The sequence below is a fragment of the Esox lucius genome, chromosome 7, assembly GCF_011004845.1.
Source record: "Esox lucius isolate fEsoLuc1 chromosome 7, fEsoLuc1.pri, whole genome shotgun sequence".
In the NCBI taxonomy this organism is placed as follows: Eukaryota; Metazoa; Chordata; class Actinopteri; order Esociformes; family Esocidae; genus Esox; species Esox lucius.
This window is the reverse complement of record NC_047575.1, coordinates 10,902,167-10,923,089: the sequence shown is the minus strand read 5'-3', so window position 1 is coordinate 10,923,089 and position 20,923 is coordinate 10,902,167. Positions and strand designations below refer to the sequence as shown.

Sequence of the window (20,923 nt, the reverse complement as noted above, 5' to 3'; positions counted from 1 at the left end):
CTATTCGAGGGTCAGTCATCATGGGTCTGACTCTTCTGAAATATGAAGGGAGGTTTTTATGGATAAACTGCCATGAGGACAGGGATCCACACCTCTTCTATACCTCTGTGAATATTGCCTTAAATACTTTGCAGGGAAATGGGGTTGCATAGCAGTTTGGAATCAAAGATCACAGTTTGGAATCAATCACATCTACCAAACCTAAGAGCAGTTCTCATTATAGCCACTTGAGGGCATTAGATGCTGTGCCTCTAACGTGTTTCTATCAGTTGTTACGTTAGAGACATGGTTGGTCTAGTCCCCCTCAACGACAACTGGGTTTTCTGAGTTATAAACCGGAATCCTCCGCCTATCAAACCCTCCAAACCTACATTCAACTTGAGACAGGCACCTTGCCAATCTATAATGTGATGTTACCAGATGTTCTCATCTTGCTGGCTTCAAACGTACCTGAAGGAGAGACACTAAATGACTGCAGCAGGTTATTAGCAAAACCGTTTATGCACGTACCTCGGGTTGAATGTTACACAAACATGATTATACTTTTCAAGTATTTACGGTAAACAACAGTATATAAAGTCGTATGAAAAGGTTTGGGCACCCCTGACTATTTCAATGATTTTCATTTATAAATAATTGGGTGTTTGGATGAGCAATTTCAGTAGTGAAATTAGGTTTATTGGAGGAACAGAAAATGTGCAATATGCATAAAAATTAAATTAGACTGGTGCATAAATTTGTGCATCCCAACTGAAAAATCACATTAATATTTAGTAGAGCCTCCTTTTGCCAAAATAACAGCCTCTTCCTATAGCCTCTAATGAGTGTCTAGATTCTGGATGAAGGTATTTTGGACCATTCCTCCTTACAAAACATCTGCAGTTCAGTTAGGTTTGATGGTTGCCGAGCATGGACAGCCCGCTTCAAATCATCCCACAGATTCTCAATGATGTTCAGGTCTGGGGACTGGGATGGCCATTCCAGAACATTGTACTTGTTCCTCTGCATAAATGCCCAGGTAGATTTTGAACAGTGTTTTGGGTTGTTGTCTTGTTGAAATATCCAGCCCCGGCATAACATCAACTTTGTGACGGTTTTTTCAACATTATTCTTAAGAATCTGGTGATATTGAGTGGAATCCATGTGACCCTCAACTTTAACAAGATTCCCAGTACCGGCACTGGCTACACTGCCCCACAGCATGATGGAACCTCCACCAAGTTTTACTGTGGGTAGCAAGTGTTTTTCTTGGAACGCTGTGTTCTTTTGCCGCCATGCATAACGCCCCTTGTTATGACCAAATAACTCAATCTTTGTTCATCAGTCCACAGCACCTTATTCCAAATTGAAGCTGGCTTTTCCAAATGTGTGTTTGCATACCTCAAGTGACTCTGTTTGTGGCGTGTGTGCAGAAAAGGCTTCTTCCGCTTCACTCTCCTTGTATAGCTTCTCCTTGTGCAAAGTGCGCTTAATTGTTGAACGATGCACAGTGACACCATCTGCAGCAAGATGATGTTGTAGGTCTTTGGAGGTGGTCTGTTTTTGACTGTTCTCACCATCCTTTGCCTTTGCCTCTCCGATATTTTACTTGTCCTGCCACTTCTGGCCTTAACAAGAACTGTGCCTGTGGTCTTCCATTTTCTCACTATGTTCCTCACAGTGGACACTGACAGCTTAAATCTCTGCGATAGCTTTTTGTAGCCTTCCTCTAAACCATAATGTTGAACAATCTTTGTTTTCAGGTCATTTGAGAGTTGTTTTGAGGCCCCCATGTTGCCACGCTTCAGAGGAGAGTCAAAGAGAACAACAACTTGCAATTGGCCACCTTAAATACCTTTTCTCATGATTGGATGCACTTGTCTATGAAGTTCAAGGCTTAATGAGCTCACCAAACCAATTGTGTGTTCCAATTAATCAGTGCTAAGTAGTTACAGGTATTCAAATCAACAAAATGACAAGGGTGCCCACATTTTTGCATAGCCTATTTTTCACATCTGATTTAATTTCATACAACTTAATATTGCTACACTAAAACTCTTTGTCTGGAAAATACCCCAGTACTTTATTAGAAAATGAATGGCCTGCCACTGTGATAATCTTCAGTGACGACTGTCAATTATTATGCAGCCTCAGAGGGGTGCCTGAACCTTTTCATACCACTGTATAAAAAAAGCCATTAAAGACATTTATGAGCAGTAAGTGTTTATTTGTTCACAAACCCTTCAATAACACTGAAGTAAATACAAAGGCATTTATACAGTAACATGTGACAAAAAACATATTTTTAACATGATTTTAAAGGAATCCAGTACGTTGTGTGGACTATGCAAAAGCATAGGCCACAATGCAAAAGCCCACATTCGTCACATTTCTTTTGGCATTTCTATCTATACAAGACAGGAATTGCAGTGCCTTGCAAAGGTATTGAAACCCCTGACCAATTTTCTGATTTAAAGGTATTACAAATTGTACATTGTTAATTTGCACTGTTAGACTGACATACAAGATAACTTGAGAAACACAGAAATATGTGGCTTGAATTAGTATTCAATTCCTCTGCTGTGGAAACTCCACCTTTACACAGGTGAAAGAAATTGTCCCAACAAAGACACATATCTTATCATTGGCCTCCACCTGTTCACCATTTAAAGAGCATATGGTTACCATTGTAACCGAACCACAGAGCCAATGGCATTTGTGTTATGAGCATTTTCCGACCCCCCTACTAGTACCAGTAGCATGTAATCAAAACAGAATAAATACCCAAGAAACACTGTCTTAAAAGTTACTTTGCACAGCAATTGAATCATTTAATTAGCTACTTTTGTAGGCTACAAACTGCGCCTTTTTTTGCTGCCATTGTGCAGTTCAAATAGTAAAAGTTAACTGTTTTTTAACTTACATTTCTGTGCAATTGTGTTTCACATTTCATGGTCATAGGCTATAATGAGGGTGTTCTGATGTTTAAATCTGTGATAACATTTTGCAAGCTTGTACATTTATTAACCTTCTTTTGTGCTTGCAAGCTATATTTGACAAGTTTGTACAATTAATTTAATAGCTATATTTGACAAGCTTGTACAATAAAAGTTGCAATTCTGAAACCAAACCTTTGTATGAATTCAACTTGCAAGCATATTTTATATTCAGATTTAAAACAAGAGCATTTACCATTGAGTTAGATATCTGCCAAAAGGTTAAGCGTACATATTAGATTAGATTAAACTTTATTGTCATTGAACAGTGCGAGTACAGTACAACGAAATGCAGTTAGCATCTAACCTGAATTGCAAATAGAGGAGGGCAGACAATTATTAAGTATAATGTATGTACAAGTGGGATAAATATTGGTTCAAGTACAATTGACAATTCTCAATGGCATTCTGAATTTACAATTGAGGCAAATTGAAGGAGTAAGGTAGCATGTCCAGGTAGCATGTCCATTCAGCTTTAATGGCTAGCTCTTTGTTATACCTGTCGAAGCGAGTGTAGAACCTGTTTAACTCGTTGGTCATGGAGACATCGCTGGCTGTGGGGGTGGGGTTCTTTGGCCCCTAGTCTGATGGCTTGGACGCCCTGCCACATTCGTCAGGGATCAGAGTTCTTGTTGAAGTGCTCCTCAATCCACAGTTTGTGGTCATTTTTAGCCGCAGCGTTGCGTGCCTTTAGCAGTTGTTGAACCTCACTGTTCATCCATGGCTTTTGGTTGGGGAAGGTCTTTATTAGTTCATGGGTGGTGACGTCATTGGTGCAGGTGTTGATGCAATCCAGAATGGAGGAAGCATATGTTTCAATGTCCGTATGGGAGTCAAGGGTGGCTTGAGTGGCAAACAATCTCCAGTCTGTGTGTTGAAACTGGTGTAGAAGTCTTGGGTCATCTCCTCTCCTAGAGCCTGTCACTACCCTGGAGGATACACTGCCAGGGTACAGCATGAAGAGTCTGTATGCTTGAAAAGTAGTGTCTGCTCCCTCTTTGCCACACTTTGACTGACCTCACTGATGGTTTCGCCAGTTTAATGAGTTAAATACTTGGGAATTAGGAACAATGAGAGGTTGTCAGACTGACCCATGTTGGGAAGGGGAATGGGGGCCTCTGGAATGTTTGTGTACACCTGATCCAGCATATTGTCTCCTCTGGTGGGGCAGAAGACATTTTAAAGGAATCTGGGAAAAACTGTTTCCAGATTTGAGTGATTGAAATTGCCTGCTACATTAAAGGCTCCATCCAACAGGGCAGCCTGCAGCTCTTCCATTGCCAGTTTAGCATTAGCATCCGGTGGTATGTAGGCTGCAGTAACAACAATAGATGTCAACTCCTGAGGCAAGTAGAAAGGCCTGCATCAGGTCCTCCAGATTGGTTGAGCAGTGACTCCTGATTATGTTAGTGTCTGTACACCATGCTTTGTTTACATAAATGAACAGGCCACCTCCTCTGGTCTTACGGGAATCCTCCGCTATTCAGTCAGCTCTGAAGACAGCGCGTCCTTCCAGCTCATATTGTTAGGATCGCAAGAAAATCCATACGTAAATTGGTATGATTGTATAAAAAGTAATATATACAAAATAAAATGTAAGCGTGAAATAAGATTTATGAATGTACAAACACCCTTTCATTCCTTTTTACACATTCAATTATTGCTCCACTTCTCCCTTAATTTGTTTATGAATCTTTTTTCTATGTACAAACTGTTTTCAGAAATGTAGCATCTGCAAAGATATGACCCAAATGTTGCTGTTCGAAGCTAGCAACAATTAGTTGGACAGCCAGCCCAGTGCTCTACTATAGCGTTGCGATTCCACAGCTGTTTTTTAAGACCGCTTATTGACATTCTAACAGTAGCCTATAATGCGTTAAGGCATTAAGTTTGTGTGTATTCAGTGTATGATAAAGACTGTGTGTATTATATTCAGTGTATGATTAAGTCTGTGTGTATTATATTCAGTGTATGATTAAGTCTGGGTGTATTATATTCAGTGTATGATTAAGTCTGGGTGTATTATATTCAGTGTATGATTAAGTCTGTGTGTATTATATTCAGTGTATGATTAAGTCTGTGTGTATTATATTCAGTGTATGATAAAGTCTGTGTGTATTATATTCAGTGTATGATAAAGTCTGGGTGAATTAAATTCAGTATATGAGAGTGTATTTGTCTTTGTATTTGATTTGTGTGTGTATTATTTAATCTTTGTCTTCATGACATTTCGTGTGTATTAGGGTAGAGTCTGTTCTATCTATTAACTTCTTGATGCAGAGGAGGCAGTTGATGGAATTCTGGGGAGTCGAAAAGGTGTGACATTCAAGTAGTCCATGCTGTCGTCCTCCTCCACGTCCTCAACCTCACTGATCCTCTTTGATGGTGGGGCACGATGGGCCTGGCTTCTCTGGAGGATGGAGGGAGGGTGGTGTGGATGCCTGCCTGGATGAACTGCCACGTGGACCGGGTCCTGGACTGATGTTCTACAACTCTGTAAACACAGGAACATGCCCAATAATCAATCACTGAGCTAAACAACAGTTCTGACTATAGCCCCCTGAGGGGGTTAGATCCTGAAATGCGGCAATGAAATAAAGAGCAGTAATGGTTAGATTGTTTAGTCTTACCTTACAGAGCAGTAGTCCTGTTATTAACCCTCCCAGCGTCAGTACTCCCAGAATCCCACACACAATGTACACAATGTTTACGAGAGGAGTTTCACTGTCTGACAAAACACACAATGTACACAATGATTACGAGAGGAGTTTCACTGTCTGACAAAACACACAATGTACACAATGATTACGAGAGGAGTTTCACTGTCTGACAAAACACACAATGTACACAATGTTTACGAGAGGAGTTTCACTGTCTGACAAAACACACAATGTACACAATTATTACGAGAGGAGTTTCACTGTCTGACAAAACACACAATGTACACAATGTTTACGAGAGGAGTTTCACTGTCTGACAAAACACACAATGTACACGATGATTACGAGAGGAGTTTCACTGTCTGACAAAACACACAATGTACACAATGATTACGAGAGGAGTTTCACTGTCTGACAAAACACACAATGTACACAATGATTACGAGAGGAGTTTCACTGTCTGACAAAACACACAATGTACACAATGATTATGAGAGGAGTTTCACTGTCTGACAAAACATACAATGTACACGATGATTACGAGAGGAGTTTCACTGTCTGACAAAACACACAATGTACACAATGATTACGAGAGGAGTTTCACTGTCTGACAAAACACACAATGTACACAATGATTACGAGAGGAGTTTCACTGTCTGACAAAACACACAATGTACACAATGATTATGAGAGGAGTTTCACTGTCTGACAAAACACACAATGTACACAATTATTACGAGAGGAGTTTCACTGTCTGACAAAACACACAATGTACACAAAGATTACGAGAGGAGTTTCACTGTCTGACAAAACATACAATGTACACAATGATTACGAGAGGAGTTTCACTGTCTGACAAAACAGAAAGAGGTAAACCATTTGAGATGTGTGAACTTTTCTAAATTTTTGTAGGTTAGTGTGAGATATTTGAAAGGAAGTTTGTGGTGACAGTGGCTGTTAACCTGGTAAGTGAATATGAAGACTTTGTTTGCAATAAGTATTTTTGCCAGAAATTATTGTTGGGTACTTTAGTGGGCATTTAAAGTATTGTTGTTCTCAGATATAAAATTATTTGATTTTCAATGCATATTAAAATGTGTTTTTGATAAAATGCAATATCTTTATTGTGTAGTTAAAATTGTTGTTTGTATGTTGTATATTTGACAATGTACCCATCACACAAAGCTATCAAAAGACAATTGCATTAACTGAGTAACTCTGAATAAGAATATCTGCTAAATAATTTCTAAAAATTTAAATTACTTACATTTCTCAAACTAGTTTATAGATTTTTAAACGTATTTTTTATATTTGTGACAAATGCATCATGCGTACTGTTCTTAATAAAAACACGCTGGAAGTAATATGCATTTGACTGAGAGTGAAGTGGGTATAGTGTTTTGCAATGGCAATAAAATGCATCTCTAAATGATAGATTTCAAAGAAATATACACCTGCATCTTTTGTAACTTTGTTAAGTAATGAAAGCGAATTTATTCACATCTGAAATTGATTAATTTTTCGTAAAGAAACTATTCATAGGTTTTCATGTCAGAACAACTTGGCGTAGAAAAAGATTGTGTGTAATGCATGATAGCCTGTTTTGAAGTTAGACAAAGTTTGGCAATACCTGGTTTGTTCTTCCTGAAATTCAAATAAATTAGGCCCGTCTTAGTCCCAGAGGGGAAGGTGGACAGAGAACAGCAGTATGTACCAGCATCCTTGTTCTGTGCCTTTAATAACGTGTATCCATTACTTGTCACGTCAGAGACACGGTTGATATAGTCCTTCTCAGGGGCAACTGGGTTTTCGGTGTTATAAACCAGAATCTTCTGCCCGTTGCAGCCTCCAAACCTCCATTCAACCTGAGTCACCGTCTCGCCTTCAGGTTCCTTACAAGACATGGCTACCGCCTCACCAATCTTTGCTGTGATGTTACCAGACGTTCTCACCTGGCTGTCTGCAAATGCACCTGAAGGGGAGGAGAGATGGCTGCTCAATTGCTGCTGTAGTTATTTTTGCATATTCCTCATGTGTTGAATGTCACACAAACATGATTTTTTAATTTACAGTATATTCAGAACTGTGCATGTATTTGGCCATCAGAGAAACTTGTTTGAAAACATTTATCTGAGCAGCACAGCATCACTATATTTTTGTGAATCAATATATAATAACAATTACATCCAATTCTGTCAAAACAAGTAGTGCATTTAAATAAAAGGTAGTTACAATATACTACCTTTGATCTCCATTCTGTTTGAAAATGAACATTAGCATTTTTGTTGATTAAGATGGGCTAATGATGTGACCTAACGATGGGAAAATGATGGGACCTAACGATGGGACAATGATGGGACCTAACGATGGGAAAATGATGGGACCTAACGATGGGAAAATGATGGGACCTAACGATGGGAAAATGATGGGACCTAACGATGGGAAAATGATGGGACCTAACGATGGGAAAATTATGGGACCTAACGATGGGAAAATTATGGGACCTAACGATGGGATACTGGCACAATGATTGTACACACTGTTATCCCAAACAGGGGCTATAAGATTTATTTTGTGTAAATTGGACTGTGGGCTTGGAAATTCAATGAAATACTTGAAGCAGGTACATATTTAGTTGGAAACAAATGTTGTCACCAACAGGTCAAGCTAATTTACTTTAAACAACTAATCAATTAATTTTAGCAAAGTTATTCTAAAATAGTCAGCAAGGGATTTGTATAGCTAGAGAGTGAGCTAAAGATTGTTGGTTTATGTGAATCACTGGCATAGAGGAGCAAGGTCCTTTTTGCAAAGTCTTAACTGTTGTGTTGTGATAGCTTTAATACAAGTGTATGCTAAATTATTTCTAGACTGAATTCTTTGTGGATTGACTTGGAAAACCTGCAAAAAAAGATTAATATTATATATAGAAATATTCTCACATAAGGGATCACCTATGAGCACAAATTGCATGAATATAAGGCCACTGTAAAATGGGTGAACTTCCCGTTTCATGCTGTTTGTTACAGCAGTCATCTTGTTTTTATTGTTTTAGGTTGCTTACATTAACTGGTGCAAAGTAAAACACTTTGATGCACTACTTACATTGCCTTTACTTTATCTTATATTTTTGAGAAATTGTATTTCACTAATATGACAAATTCACAGACAAGAGAATATCTCTGTAATACTTACTGCTTGTTATCTTGTATAAATGGTTCTTTGTTAATGTTAAGATTGCAACTCAACCTACAGTATACACAAATTATTTAAAAAATATATATTGTCCTGTCCGGTTTGAATTTCATAAAAGGTCATTTCAACCTGATTTATAAAAAAAATATGCTTTTATAGTTTTAATGAAATATTATTTTACTGAGTCACTCTCTTTTATTTATGTCATTTTCTATTAAGGTAGGCCTATCGTTACTTTTCCACTAGTATGACCGTTGGGTAATTCTAACCCCCAAACCAAAATTTTTGTGCAATTTTTTGTTAATTTCTAATATGGAATTACAGCCAACATACATTTATTTTCACAAACATGAGCATATTCCTACAATAATAAAATCCAATATACTTGCCTACACAAATAAACTGTTAACCATCACAGACCAGGACGTCTAATCATTTTTCCATTTGGAAGGTGGGTCTCTTACCAGAGCCAAGGAGCAGGAGGATCAGTACTGCTGTGATCCAGCAGTGGATGAGCAGAGACCCGTTAGTTCTGACATTCATGATTTGAAATACAGCAATGATGGGAGTACTGAGAACATATCTGATCAATTACAGGAAATGGCAGATTCAAAAACCAACAGTAAGAGGGGTGTCATTCAGGACCATCAAGAAAGGCATTGGGCTCACAGGAAATACAATAGTAATGTGTATTTTATCTTTTATTTTGTCTGTTACTGTGTATTCCATCGCGGACCATGTTGAAAACAAGAAATCTGTTTTTTGCGTCACATCTGGGTACTGTACAAGTTGAGGTGGGTTTTAAAACTGGAAAAGACAGTGTAAACTGGCAAACTATTGTGTCAGTTTAACATAGGCTATCCTGTAGGTTTGTTGTGGTGAGGACAAAAATGATGCTGGCTGACATAGCTTTCTAGCCACTTCCTGTCAACACAGTCTCTGGTGTACTAACATAAATGTTATAATCCTCATGGTCTCTCAAAGCTATCAGATAGATTGTTTAATGTTTGATTGGTATAAAGAAAAATATGTAAAGAATGATTAGTCATAGTCTTTATACAATGAAATGGATCATTTGAAATATAAGTAGAGTACATTGAAACTTAATACAGGCAGTTTAACTATGAAATTCAATGTGAGAGTGTGTGGGTGAATGTCAGTCATGCCTGGTTGAAGTAGTTCAGCTTTCCTTTGAAGTAGTCTTAGTCTGTGTTCCCTTATTTCTATGTTTAGGTGCAGTCAATATGCAGTCTACAGTTTCATATGCATGTTCTGTATTTCAAACTGTTCTGTTGTATTTCATCTGCCATGGTAAAGAATCTTGTAAATCATTTTGGGAAAAGATAGAGACAGCTAAATCTAGGACTTAAAACCTTGCTTATAACATAACCAAGCCGCCTTTCATGCTTAACACCATGTTATAACTAATAACAAGAGGTGTCATTTCCATGGCAAATCTGGAAGAACATGGTTTTATTCTTCACCTGAGAGTTTGGAATGTAGAGGTTTATTTAACAAACAAAAACTAACACCTCTGGGTTATGAGAATGTAAAATCAGCTAAAAACCACACAGTCCACCAGTTTGGTTAAGAAAGGCGTTCCCAGTACTGTGTTGCGGCAGTGTTCTCTGTAAAGTCAATGCTAAACCAAGTCAGTGAGGGCAGACGAGGGTCTATCTGCAGCCTCTCCCATGGTCAGGAATTCAGCCCAGTTCTGCCAGAAGCCACGTGAGTAGACCCCGGTATCCACCACAAGGCCCCATAGACGACTCTGGACGTTTTTGTTTCGCAGGGCAAGTTGTGCCTCCCGCTCCGTCACGTTGTAGCTGATGTTGACTATCTGCAGTACCAGTAAGTGTAACAGCCCTCCTGTTACAATACAGCTGTACCAGGCACAGGTGAAGCACAGGGCGGAGCTGGAGAGACAACAGTGTCGGTCACCACGGAAACAACTGGCTTCTTTTCCTGATGTTTTTTATTACTAGATTGTTCAATGAAACACTCCACTACCTATTACAAGAAACTTCAAACTGTAAACTGTAAAGTGGTGATTGTTTCAATTAATCACAAACAAACCAACAATTCATAAATAGACAGTAATTACATAATTGTAAATCGTTTGTATGTGGAACTTTTAACCAACTACCAGATATTGTAGTTTACCTGTATTGAGTGTAGACACCCGGACAGTACAGGAGGGCAGTGAACAGGCTCTGCCGAGGACACACGCTGCGCAGCACCAGACTGATCCCATACAGAGAGGTCAACAGGAAGAGGAGCAGGGTCAGCAGGAAGCTGCGGTGATTGGCCTGGCCCACACAGCTGTTTATCCTGTCTCAGCAGTCACAGGCAAAACACACACACAGTAACACACACATACAAACACACACACACACACACACACAGAGAGTCAATTTAACCTCAATTAAAATGGTTGCTATGGTTGCATGTGAGAACTCAAATTAGCATGAATGTGAGATTCTACTCTAAGTGTGTGGAGTTGGGTTGGTGTATGTATCTACATGCCATAAGTAACAGATTGTCCTGGTTGGAGGTGGACTCACCCTGCTGGAGGCTGAACCCCTGTGGGTCAGGCACATGCCATCTCAGTTGGGTGTTATTTGGTGACGTCCTCTCTGTGTGAAACTTAGTAGGCTCATGATTATGTGTGGAAGTGTATTACACAAGGCTGTGGTTTTCTGTGTGTTGCGGACAGGTGCCAACCTGTCACCGCTCAACTATCGTAAAAATACAAACGACTGACGTCTTCCAAGGGAAACAGACAAGGGTGTTTAATGAAACCCACCAGATGCAGTGGTGGTCCAGGCGCCGGACACATCTTCCACAGATGCGGCAATGTCCTGCCCGCGGGGGGCGCACCACTCCGCACAGAGGGCACCGGCCCCCCTTGGCCACCAGGGACTGTGTCTGCTGCTCCACTGGGGGCGCCGGCGCCGCTGGCTGGCCCGCTTCATTCAGGGAGGAAGCGTGTTTGTCAGGCGGTTGGCTGGGAACGGGGCTCGTGGCGTGTACGTCTGATGGGGACGGCCGCACGAAACCCGGCGCCCGCTTGGTACGCAGCAGGGAGACAAGGGTGAGGACCACGCCCGTTGTCACTGCGACCAACTGTTGGTGACTCACGTCCCCGCGAGGCAGGATTTCTGTCACAAACAGGAAGTACATGTAGGCTAGAGAGAAGAGTGCCAGGCTGAGGAAGAAGAGGGTGCGGCCCTTCTTCCTGTGTGTTGCGTAGTAATACCACAACACCAGGCCAGGCAGGACCGTCAGAACCACAAGGCCCAGCAGGAAGTGCAGCGCCGCCAAACGCAATAGCAAAGGAAGCAGAACCAGGGCCGGAACAGTGGAGATCTCCACCCGCCCGTCCCCGGCGAAGAGTTTCACCCTGAGCCGGTCCATCAGCGCACCAAACACCGGTAACGAGCAGTCTGGGTTCTGAGGCTCACCCTTAAGCCACCTGGACAACACATGACGGGAAATGCAGAGAGTGGAAGGGTTAATCCTGAGCTTGGTAGGCCGGTCATGATCCACCATCCTATTCCACCCCTCACCTGTTGCAGGCTTCATCCAGACCCTCACAGTCACAGCAGCAGCCATGTTGGTCGACATCACACTCACAGCAGCACATGGGGTCATCTGGTTCTGGTGGCTTGAACTTTTCCCATTTCATTCTGGCTGTTCACAGATTCCCTTGAAATGCCTGTGCAAATAAAGAGCAACAATGAAAAGGTCAAAGAACAGTCAAAGAACAAGTGCCAAGTTAACTGAACCAAGCGTTTTAGAATGAAAAATTGTCTGCACCCAGACAAAAGCACTTATTTACCAAGAATAGTGTTCTGAGGAAATGTAGTGGAATCATTGGATGCTGAAATACATATTATGTTAATTAAATTGAATATAATGAAAAAAATACCATAGATAATATCATGTTTTTATCATGTTGAATCACGGGAGCTATCCTTTTGGAACAGTTTCTCTGAGACACTTGAGAACCACTGATCTTTTTACAGTCATATTGAAAAGTATGTGCACTCCTAGTGAAGTTGTCTCTTTTTTATATATATATTTGGACGCATGGATGTAACCTAATTTAACAAAACACACAAACTTAGAAACCTTTTTGCAATTAAAATAAACCGAAATGCAATTTCCTAATGCAGAAAGAGTAACTAAACTCCCACTTTTACCATCCTATAAAATGGCTTGAATTTAACCATGAGTCTGGAAGAGATCACAAAACCATTTCCAAACAAATTGAGGTACATAATTCCAATGACTGACGGATCATCTACAAACGGAAAACATTTCAGACCATTGGCAGTCTACACGATATTGACCATCGCCTTTCCAATTAATCCCTAATTGTGTTCAATGGTGTTGAAGTCAAGGCTCTGTGCAACCCACTAGTATGTATTGTATGTAATGTATTGACCGTAAGAAAAGAAAAACGTAACAGAAATATTTAAGGTTAACAAAAAAAATATATCGTACAAAAAATACCTCATTCTATCGTATGGTGAAAAAAATGTATTCAAACGTGTTAAAAGTGTATGCTAAAATCATTAAATTGATTTTCGCGTCCGATCTTAAAATGTTTTTGTTCAAACACTTCTCACGATTATAATTTCTTTCCATCTTCGTTCGAGTCATCTTTTCTCAAAACCAAGTTTTGGCGTGGAGGCAGGGGTTTATCTGCGCAATGAATTCTCGCACCCGATTAGCCAAGAATCACATCATTATAAGGTGGAAACCATAGCCTATAAGCACTGCGGAGAAGTTAGCTTTATATTCAAGATTCGGACTTTGAACGTCAATACCTCATCAATGAAACCTACCAGAAAGACAGCAATTACATATTCTGAATCTGCTGGTGATAGTGAATAAGCAACACTCATTCTTTCAGAGTTGAAAATAACATGGAAAACTGCTTTCCTGCGATGGTAGGCTTAAGGCACCGTCTTAAAAGTGCACCATTATGGTCATTCTGATGAAAAACGTCAGATGCTTATGTAAATGTCAACAGCTCCTATCAAAATGAACGACCAATATAGCTTCGGGGACAACTGCTCTACCATCAACATCCTTTAGTTTTCCAATATTTCAATTTTGGACATTATTAATAGTCTATAAAGCATTTGTCAATAACAAATGCTCAGTAACTTGGACCAAATAAAACTTAGATGGAAATAATCAACTGATATAGTTTCAGGGACAGCTGCCCTACCATCAACATCCTCTAATTTGGCTATTCTTTCAATGTGGATATTATTACTAGTTTCTAAAACAATTCTCATGAATTCTGTTAAATAGCTCGGGGCCAATATAATTTATATAAACAAAGCAAAAGTAAATAAAATTGCCAGCAAAGCAAAATAGAGACACAGTAAGAAAGTACAGAATAAGACAAAGGAAAGCAAGGGGGCTTATACTTCCATAAATATTTTGTATAAGGTGCACAACATGACAGTTTTAAGAACTTTTTTATTTTGGGATGAGGATCAACTTAACATCTGACTCAATTTCACTTTTAAGACCAGTGAAATTTGGTTTGGCATTAGTGAATTTACATTTGTGGATATAAAACTTCTTCAAAATCACATTCAACATTAGCAGACCCAAAAATCACATTCCTATACAGTAATTCAAAACAAGAATAAACATAGTCACATAGTTACACATCTACTGAAATCTTTCAACAATAGATGAGATTTAGATTCGTTTTGGAGATCACAGAAAGTACATATTTTTAAACTTTACCAGAAAATAAATAACAGTGTAAAATGTATGCACAATATTAAAGGGAATTTCTCTGATTTTATTCACCCACATATACTTGTGTAAAAGAGTCCACACCTTCTTCCAATATACATTCTTGACATTAATATTTCAGAAAGTATATACAGTCGTTACTGCTAAAAATTCCTTTTGAAATAACCAGCGAATATTTTTATTGGTTTTGGACAACGCATTACTAAAACAAATGTTACCTATTGGTGCATATGTGGGCTCAAATGAATATAGCAAGCTGGACACGTGAGTATATTTAAAAAGCATAATATCTCCAGAAGGGATAGCATCAATCGTAAATTGTTGAGGAGTTACATTTAAGAAATTCATCATAACTGAAACCCACTATTCTCCTTGAATAATTGGCCTACCAAAACTATATTATTTCGAAACCAGTAATCAAAGAAAATAGATTTATTTCTATACAAAATGTCCTTATTAATCCAAATAAAATATTTATGTGGAAAAAATAATAATTAAAATTTCTCTCTCAGAGATTACAATACCCTTCAAATCACCCGCTCTAATGTGACAAGTCAGAGGCTGGGTTGTGAGAAGGAACAAGTAAGGCGATATTGGGCAGCCTTGGCGAATACCACGCTTCAGGTCAAACATCAGAGAGTTGCTATACTTTAACCTTATCGAACTACTTCCTTTTCCTTCCTTTAGATCTACAAAAATACTCTCCAAAACCAAATTTCTCAAGTGCATTAAATATAAACTCATGTTCCACTGTATCAAAAGCCTTATAAGTAGTTCATCCACCCCAGGAGATTTTTTCTTTTTAAGGCCATCAAATAAACTTTTAACCTCCTCTAAATTTAAAGGACAATCACAGAATTTATAACAATCAAGGGAGTGTAAAAAGGAGTCCTCATTTTCTTTACAGTAAAATTAATTATATACATTTTTATAAGAATTTGCAGAAAAAGAAGCTATCGCTTTTGAATCATCAGTTATATAGTATTCATCTTTTTCTAACCTAAAGAAATATGCAGAATGCTGTTCACCTTGTTCAATAAATTATTTCCTGGATCTAATAAAGGCACCCTCAGCTTTACGCTTATAAATACTGTACAATTTACCTTAGGAATCACAGGGTTTCTTTATCTTCTAAAGAGAGGATATCAGTACTTTTTAAAGAGAGAGGAGTAATAGTAAATAGTTTGCTGCTCTCTGAATGTACGCCTGATTACTTGGCCCGCTCTCGACCCAGGTTAAGGGTGACAGGAGTAGATAAAACACGGTTAACTCATGGCTTGTCAGGCCTATCAGCACACAGTCTAAAATGGTTTGCTATCGTTTGTTTAACAAATTCATTACTATAGATGTTCATTTAATATACTTCCATCCATCCATCATCTTCCTCTTATCCAGGGCTGGGTCGCGGGCGCAGCAGTCTAAGCAGAGATGCCCAGACTTCCCTCTTCCCAGACACTTCCTCCAGCTCTTCCGGGGGGACACCGAGGCGTTCCCAGGCCAGCCGGGACGGGACCGGAACACCTTCCCAGGAAGGCGTTCCGGAGGCATCCGAAACACATGCCCAAGCCACCTCAGCTGACCCCTCTCGATGTGGAGGAGCAGCGGCTATACTCTGAGCTCCTCCTGGGTGACCGAGTTTCTCACCCTGCGGAGAAAGCTCATTTCGGCCGCCTGTATCCGGGATCTTGTCCTTTCGGTCATGACCCAAAGCTCATGACCATAGGTGAGAGTAGGAACGTAGATTGACCGGTAAATCGAGAGCTTCGCCTTGCGGCTCAGCTCTTTCTTCACCACGACAGATCGATACATCAACCGCATTACTGCAGAAGCACCGATCCGTCTGTCAATCTCCCGTTCCATCCTTCCCTCACTCGTGAACAAGACCCCTAGATACTTAAACTCCTCCACTTGAGGCAGGCACTCTCCACCAACCTGGAGTGGGCAAGCCACCCTTTTCCAACTGAGGACCATGGCCTTGGATTTGGAGGTACTGATTCTCATCCCCACCGCTTCACACTTGGCTGCAAACCGTCCCAGTGCATGCTGAAGGTCCTGGTTCGAAGGGGCCAACAAGACAACATCATCCGCAAAAAGCAGAGACGAAATCGTGTGGTCCTCAAACCTGACACCCTCCGGCCCCGGGATTGAGGAGATCCTCGAAGTACTCCTTCCACCGCCCGACGACATCCCCAGTTGAGGTCAACAGCTGCCCACCTCTACTGTAAACAGTGTTGGTAGGGCACTGTTTCCCTCTCCTGAGGCGCCGGATGGTTTGCCAGAATCTCTTCGAGGCCAGCCGATAGTTGCTCCTCCTTGAACTGCCACCTTAACGTGGTTGAGGGGTTTGAGTACCCGAGTGACCCTAGGAGCTATGTTGTCTGGGGCTATATGCCCCTGGTAGGGTCTCCCAAGGTCAGACTAAGAGCGGTTCAAAACCCCCTTAATGATGAGCAACATTGTGAGTTCTGTGACGTCGCCCGATATGGCGCAGCCGGGGCCCCACCCTGGAGCCAGGCTCGTGGTTGGGGCTCGTACGCGAGCGCCTGGTGGCCTGGCCTTTCCCCATGGGGCCCGGCCGGGCTCAGCCCGAAGGTGCGACATGGGGCCGCCTTCCCGTGGGCTCACCACCCACAGGAGGGACCATAAGGGGCCGGTGTGGAGAGGATCGGGCGGCAGTCGAAGGCAGGGGCCTAGACAACCCGATCCCTGGACATGGAAACTAGCTCTAGGGACGTGGAATGTCACCTCGCTGGCGGGGAAGGAGCCTGAGATCGTGCGTGAGGTTGAGAGGTTCCGACTAGAGATAGTCGGGATCACCTCTACGCACGGCTTGGGCTCTGGAACCACACTCCTTGAGAGAGGATGGACTCTTCACCACTCTGGAGTTGCCCATGGTGAGAGGCGGCGGGCTGGTGTGGGTTTGCTTATAGCTCCCCAGCTCTGCCGCCATGTGTTGGAGTTTACCCCGGTGAACGAGAAGGTCGTTTCCCTGCGCCTACGGGTCGGGCATAGGTCTCTCACTGTTGTTGGTGCCTACGGGCCGAACGGCAGTGCAGAGTACCCGACCTTCTTGGAGTCTCTGGGAGGGGTGCTGGAAAGTGCTCCGACTGGGGACTCTATCGTTCTACTGGGGGACTTCAACGCCCACGTGGGCAACGACAGTGACACCTGGAGGGGCATGATTGGGAGGAACGGCCCCCCTGATCTGAACCCGAGCGGTGTCCAGTTAATGGACTTCTGTGCTAGTCACAGTTTGTCCATAATGAACACCATGTTCAAGCATAAGGGTGTCCATCAGTGCACGTGGCACCAGGACACCCTAGGCCGCAGGTCGATGATCGACTTTGTTGTCGTTTCATCTGACCTGCGGCCGTATGTCTTGGACACTCGGGTGAAGAGAGGGGCGGAGCTGTCAACTGATCACCACCTGGTGGTGAGTTGGATCCAATGCCGGGGGAGGAAGCTGGACAGACTCGGCAGGCCCAAGCGTACTGTAAGGGTCTGCTGGGAACGTCTGGCCGAGTCTCCTGTCAGAGAGATTTTTAACTCCATCCTCCGGCAGAGCTTTGACTGGATCCCGAGGGAGGCTGGAGATATTGAGTCCGAGTGGACCATGTTCTCCACCGCCATTGTCAAAGCGGCCGCTCAGAGCTGTGGCCGTAAGGTCTCCGGTGCCTGTCGAGGCGGCAATCCCCGAACCCGGTGGTGGACACCGGAAGTAAGGGATGCTGTCAAGCTGAAGAAGGAGTCCTATCAGGCCTGGTTGGCTTGTGGGACTCCTGAGGCAGCTGACGGGTACCAACAGGCCAAGCGGACTGCAGCCCGGGTGGTTGTGGAGGCAAAAACTCGGGCCTGGGAGGAGTTCGGTGAGGCCATGGAGAAGGACTACCGGCTGGCCTCGAAGAGATTCTAATGTACACCCATTTTGATTAAACTTTTAGCCATTTATGTGATGGTAAATGTAGGGGTGTACAAACTTTTTCTACAAAAGGATATTGCATTTCTGTGTTTTTTTAATTGCATAAGTGTTGTCAAACTTTTTTGTATGATTTTTTCAATTGCCTTTATCATTTAATGTGGTTGGAATTTAGCTCAGATGTCCATGTCCTCAACTATACATAAAATATACATAAAAGATTGGCAAAGCACATCATACTAGATGGACTAAATGGAAAGACAAACATAAGGTTGCCCAGTAAGAGCTGTTATCAAACCACATTCCAAAATATTATTGTAAGCTGCCTCCCATATATTTTTATCATAAAGATCAACCCTTTTGTGATCAGAGATTAATTTTGGTTGCATACAAAAAATCCTCTCTTGAAGGTCCCCTTTCTCAAATCCACCGTTCAAGGTTAACAGGGCAGACTACCACACCAGCTGAGTGCCAATTTGTGCAAATGATGAATCACTAGGAGGAAGAAAAAAGCCTTGAGCATTACATTAGACTTGAGCACTCTTTTAGGCAGTCTGCTTAATGGATTTTAAGAAAACCTTTGTAACTCATCTCACAGAGACATTTCCTTGTCTAGCGTTAAGTTGACTGAAAGGGGTCCATTACTTGCATTTACACACCAACATTGATTTAATGTATGTACACACATACACACACACATACACACACATACAATGTACCAGTCTTAGCACCAAGAACTGCTAGACAACCATCTGCCCCATAAAAGTGACACAGGGTTTGATTAACTGGGGTTTTCATGTCCATAATGGAATTAATTAAAAAAGCTTTTGATTTCAACAGGTTTTACAATGCAATTAATTTCCACTAATATACATTTCGCTTTTAGAAATAAGGCCAGAATGTCCCTAGGGAAGACCTATCTGGGCCAACTATACTGGGGTCGCCAAGCATTACTATCCTACAGTGAGATGGAATATGGTAGTTGAAATAACTGTTGGTGGTGGCTTTTGTCGTCACCTGACCTACTGCTACACAACCGAACTCTTCCCCGGAGAGTGAATTGAAATTTAAACTGAACAAGCCGACTTGGCAGACTATCTACAAAAGTGTATTTATTTACTAAAAGTGAACTTGACTACTGCAGACGATAGTCTAATTCAAAAGAGATGTATGCTTACAAAAAAGGTATCAACTAAATTTAACCAAGTAACAGTTCCACCCAGGGTTCAAACCAAAATGATACTGCTTAATTAATGGACATCTTGTTACCAAAATGTGTCATATTGCTTACCTGCTTAAACAGCATGTTGTGTAAAATAGTGTGCTTACCTTTGAGCAAATATACATTTTAATATTCTTACACTTACCTATGGGTTTTAGGAGAACTCACTTTTCCTTCGGACGCAGGCTCCAGTTGTTATAAGAACATAGTTTTTTCCCTTAATTTCATTTGTTTTTCCTGTACAGTATTTCAGACTTTCCCAAGAAACAGAAGCACCGTATCAGTCGTGTTTATTAGGTCGCTCCACACTAAAATTTCGCACCGTTATTCCTACTTGGCGCCGAATTCCAGGTAAATTACCAAGGTGTCCGGCAGGTGGGATATCCCTTTCGAAAAGGGATTTTTTTTTGTAGTATCCTATAATCCATCAGTTTTGTTCTTCTTATTTCGTTTAAAAAAGCAATTACGAGCAGAAAGTTTATTATGAGAGGACTTGCCTACTGATCAGGTTGAGTAACCTCGGTGAAAAGGGAAGTTGGCACGTCTGGCGGTGGAAGCGGCAGCATGTGGTGGCGTATGGAGGTGGTATGCATGTCGCGGATTCTCAGGCTGACAGTGTCACCGCTTTTGGTCTCACCACTCACAGCACCGGGATAGTTTGGAAGGGGCAACATCGTTTTAATAGATTAAATGGTCTTGTGGAATTGCATTTCAAAAAGCGGGAGAGTATTCTTATAAATGTGCTGAGTTAAACAGCCAGCTAAAAGCTTTGTTGGTCATTAACAAATAGCCCACTTGTCACTGAAGGCTAAACACATAAAGCTACCTCCACTAAATGGGGTGATCGGACTGATGCTCCTGAGACATTTAATAGCTTATCATTTATGAAAGACTTCATAGACAAGGGACTGAAAATATCTCCCCCAAATGGTACTATGATACCCTCAACCAGCTGTGTTGTACATGGAGAAAAAAGGTTCCACAAGGACTGTTTGGCTGATCCTGGTGGTGGAAACCTTTGATTATTTCCACGTTGAACCCTCTTGGTTCCGAGTAGAACCACGTTTGTTCCAGGTAGAACCATTTTGGGCTTGATGTAGTGAAAAAAGATTTCCAGTGGGGGTAGCTGAAGAAACCTTTTGGAACCCTTTTCTCCAGAAAGCGTTCA

At 41.4% G+C, this 20,923-nt stretch overlaps 2 protein-coding genes across 3 annotated transcripts; both read right to left on the bottom strand.

The window, feature by feature from the left end:
- Positions 1-3,281: 3,281 nt before the first annotated feature.
- LOC105027672 lies at positions 3,282-9,439 on the bottom strand. Of its 2 annotated transcripts, none has more exons than XM_020047871.3 (4): positions 9,220-9,439; positions 7,266-7,607; positions 5,606-5,703; positions 3,282-5,469 (listed from the first exon to the last, which is right to left on the bottom strand). In XM_020047871.3, exons 2-4 carry the CDS (start codon positions 7,537-7,539, stop codon positions 5,239-5,241), a joined length of 603 nt encoding a protein of 200 aa, XP_019903430.2. In that variant the 5' UTR covers positions 7,540-7,607; positions 9,220-9,439; the 3' UTR covers positions 3,282-5,238. The 2 variants fall into 2 exon arrangements, with proteins under 2 accessions (XP_019903430.2, XP_010898156.2); XM_010899854.5 differs by having other exon boundaries at positions 9,295-9,439.
- A 79-nt stretch (positions 9,440-9,518) lies between these two features.
- Positions 9,519-20,334, bottom strand: LOC105027671 (palmitoyltransferase ZDHHC23). Its single transcript, XM_010899853.3, has 5 exons — positions 19,901-20,334; positions 12,400-12,548; positions 11,637-12,305; positions 10,994-11,161; positions 9,519-10,746 (listed from the first exon to the last, which is right to left on the bottom strand). Exons 2-5 carry the CDS (start codon positions 12,516-12,518, stop codon positions 10,473-10,475), a joined length of 1,230 nt encoding a protein of 409 aa, XP_010898155.1. The 5' UTR covers positions 12,519-12,548; positions 19,901-20,334; the 3' UTR covers positions 9,519-10,472.
- Between the last annotated feature and the right edge of the window lie 589 nt (positions 20,335-20,923).